The 2,003-nt window shown below is 51.6% G+C and overlaps 1 protein-coding gene across 1 annotated transcript in view; it reads left to right on the plus strand.

Moving 5' to 3' along the window:
• The window catches only part of Sipa1l3 (signal induced proliferation associated 1 like 3), a 206,510-nt gene that overhangs the window by 182,612 nt on the left and 21,895 nt on the right, over positions 1-2,003 (plus strand). The window contains exon 16 of the mRNA XM_005361278.3: positions 90-287. Within this exon, the coding sequence (XP_005361335.1) occupies positions 90-287 (198 nt within the window). The remainder of the gene's footprint in view (positions 1-89; positions 288-2,003) is intronic.

Genomic DNA, 2,003 nt, shown 5'->3' on the forward strand with positions numbered 1-2,003 from the left:
TACTCAACTGTTGCTGGCATTTGCTTCAGCAGCCATGGATTCGTGTCCCCCTTGTGTAAGTGACTCTTTTATTTGTCTTTGCTTTTCAGTGACATGGGCTCCAGGGCTGGCTACCCCGCTCAGGTTTACAAAACAGCCAGTGCAGAGACTCCCCGGCCCTTCCAGCTCTCCACGTCCGTCCCTAAGTCTTTCTTCTCCAAGCAACCAGCACACAACAAGCATCCAACTGGATGGAAGAGAACAGACGAGCCCCCACCACGGCCACTCCCCTTCACTGACACTAAGAAGTAAGTGCCACTGAGAGACCACTGGGGCATCTCTGGGATGGGAAAATGTGACTCACTGTATTCCACACCTGAGTTTTCAATTATGAACAAGACAGGTGACAAAGACCCCAGTTCTTAGGGAACTGACATTCAGCTGGGAATAGTAAGCATGGCAGATAAGAAACTCGTGTTGAATACGGCAGCTTGCTGCTGTGGTCTCGGCACTCCTGTCCCTGTTTCCCATTCCTGGGTCGAGTACTAGGAGTCAGAGAGATGCTGCAGCATCCAGCTTTCCACGTAGGCTCCGGAGATTAAACGCAGCTCATGTGGCTTACATGGCGAGTACTTCACACCCACTGAGCCGTCTCCTTGGCTGTTGTTTGTTTGCTTGCTCACTTTTTAATTTATTCATTTATTTGTGTGTGAGTTTATGTGCATATATGTGTGTGAAGGCCAGGAAAACAAGTCAGGCATCCCTCTCTGTCACTCTCTGCCTTTTACTGTGAGGCAGGATCTCTCCCTGAACCTTGGTCTCCCACTTTCTCTGTTGGACTGGACTCCAGCAAGGTCCTGTGAGCCCCCTCAGAGGTGTGGTTGCAGGAATCGGCAGAATGCCTGGCTTGTACACAGCTGAGATCTGAACTTCATGATTGTATAGCAAGCACTTCTTAACTGCTGAGAGCTATCTCTTTAGCTCCAGAGTGAAAGGTTCAATGCTATCTGGAGATGTCCCTTGCATCAGAATCCGCATAGCCAAGCCCAAAGGTCCTCTCTGTTGGCGGGGGAGCTTCTGCCATCCTCCATCTCTTCTTCCCAACGCCTTTCTTCCTGACCTGGATGGAGCTGTTTAAATCTGTGGGTGACATAGAGCTTGGGGGAAAAGAGGCACCAGGAGACAGAAGATGGTCCCTGGAGGTGTCGATGGGCTCTGAAAATTCAGTTCACAAGTGTCACTGACAGCCAGAGGGGACTCTGAAAATTAGAATCTGGCCATTGCTCCCCTTCTTACTTATTCCAGCCACCTGCCCCAGGATTAATGTTGGAGGCTCGGGGTCACTGGGCACGCTCTGTATCAAGCCCTTATGAACCACGTTCCTTGGACGGACTCCGGTCCAGTCCTGCCTGATCTGCCCCACACCTCCACCCTTCACTCTGCCCCAGCTACACTGACCTGTTGCTGGGCCTCAGGTTCAGTGCATGCTGACCCCACCCCAGGGCCTTTGTGCTGCCTCTTCCCATGGCCTGGAATATTCTCCTTCGAGAGAGTCTAAGCTAATGCCACCTCCAGACAGGCCTTTGCCAGGATAGGGGAGTCCCCACTGTCAGTGTATGTCTCTTCACTTTGTTCTACTTCTCATTTTTCCCACTGGAAGTCAAGTGCCACTGTCTTGGTCACGGACCACTTGTGTTCCCCCTGGCACACACTGGGGTAGCTTGGTCAGTAAATGTACTAGAATGGATCTCGTTTGCTTCTATAACCCCAATAAGCAAGAGCCACCACACACACACACACACACACACACACACACACACACTTTTTGTTCAGTGGGAAGTTAAGCCCTGCAGAACCCACATGCTCCTCTGTGTCCTGCGGCTCCATTGCTGTTCTCTTCACTTTCCCTCCCTCTGCCTGCAGCGCCCACTTCCTCATCTTCTGTTCTATGGGGATCTGCAGGGCCGTCCCAGAGAGGAACACAAACTTACACTGTAGACGTGACTGTCTCACAGTCCTGGAGG

Source organism: Microtus ochrogaster, linkage group LG4 (genome assembly GCF_000317375.1).
Source record: "Microtus ochrogaster isolate Prairie Vole_2 linkage group LG4, MicOch1.0, whole genome shotgun sequence".
Taxonomy (NCBI): domain Eukaryota; kingdom Metazoa; phylum Chordata; class Mammalia; order Rodentia; family Cricetidae; genus Microtus; species Microtus ochrogaster.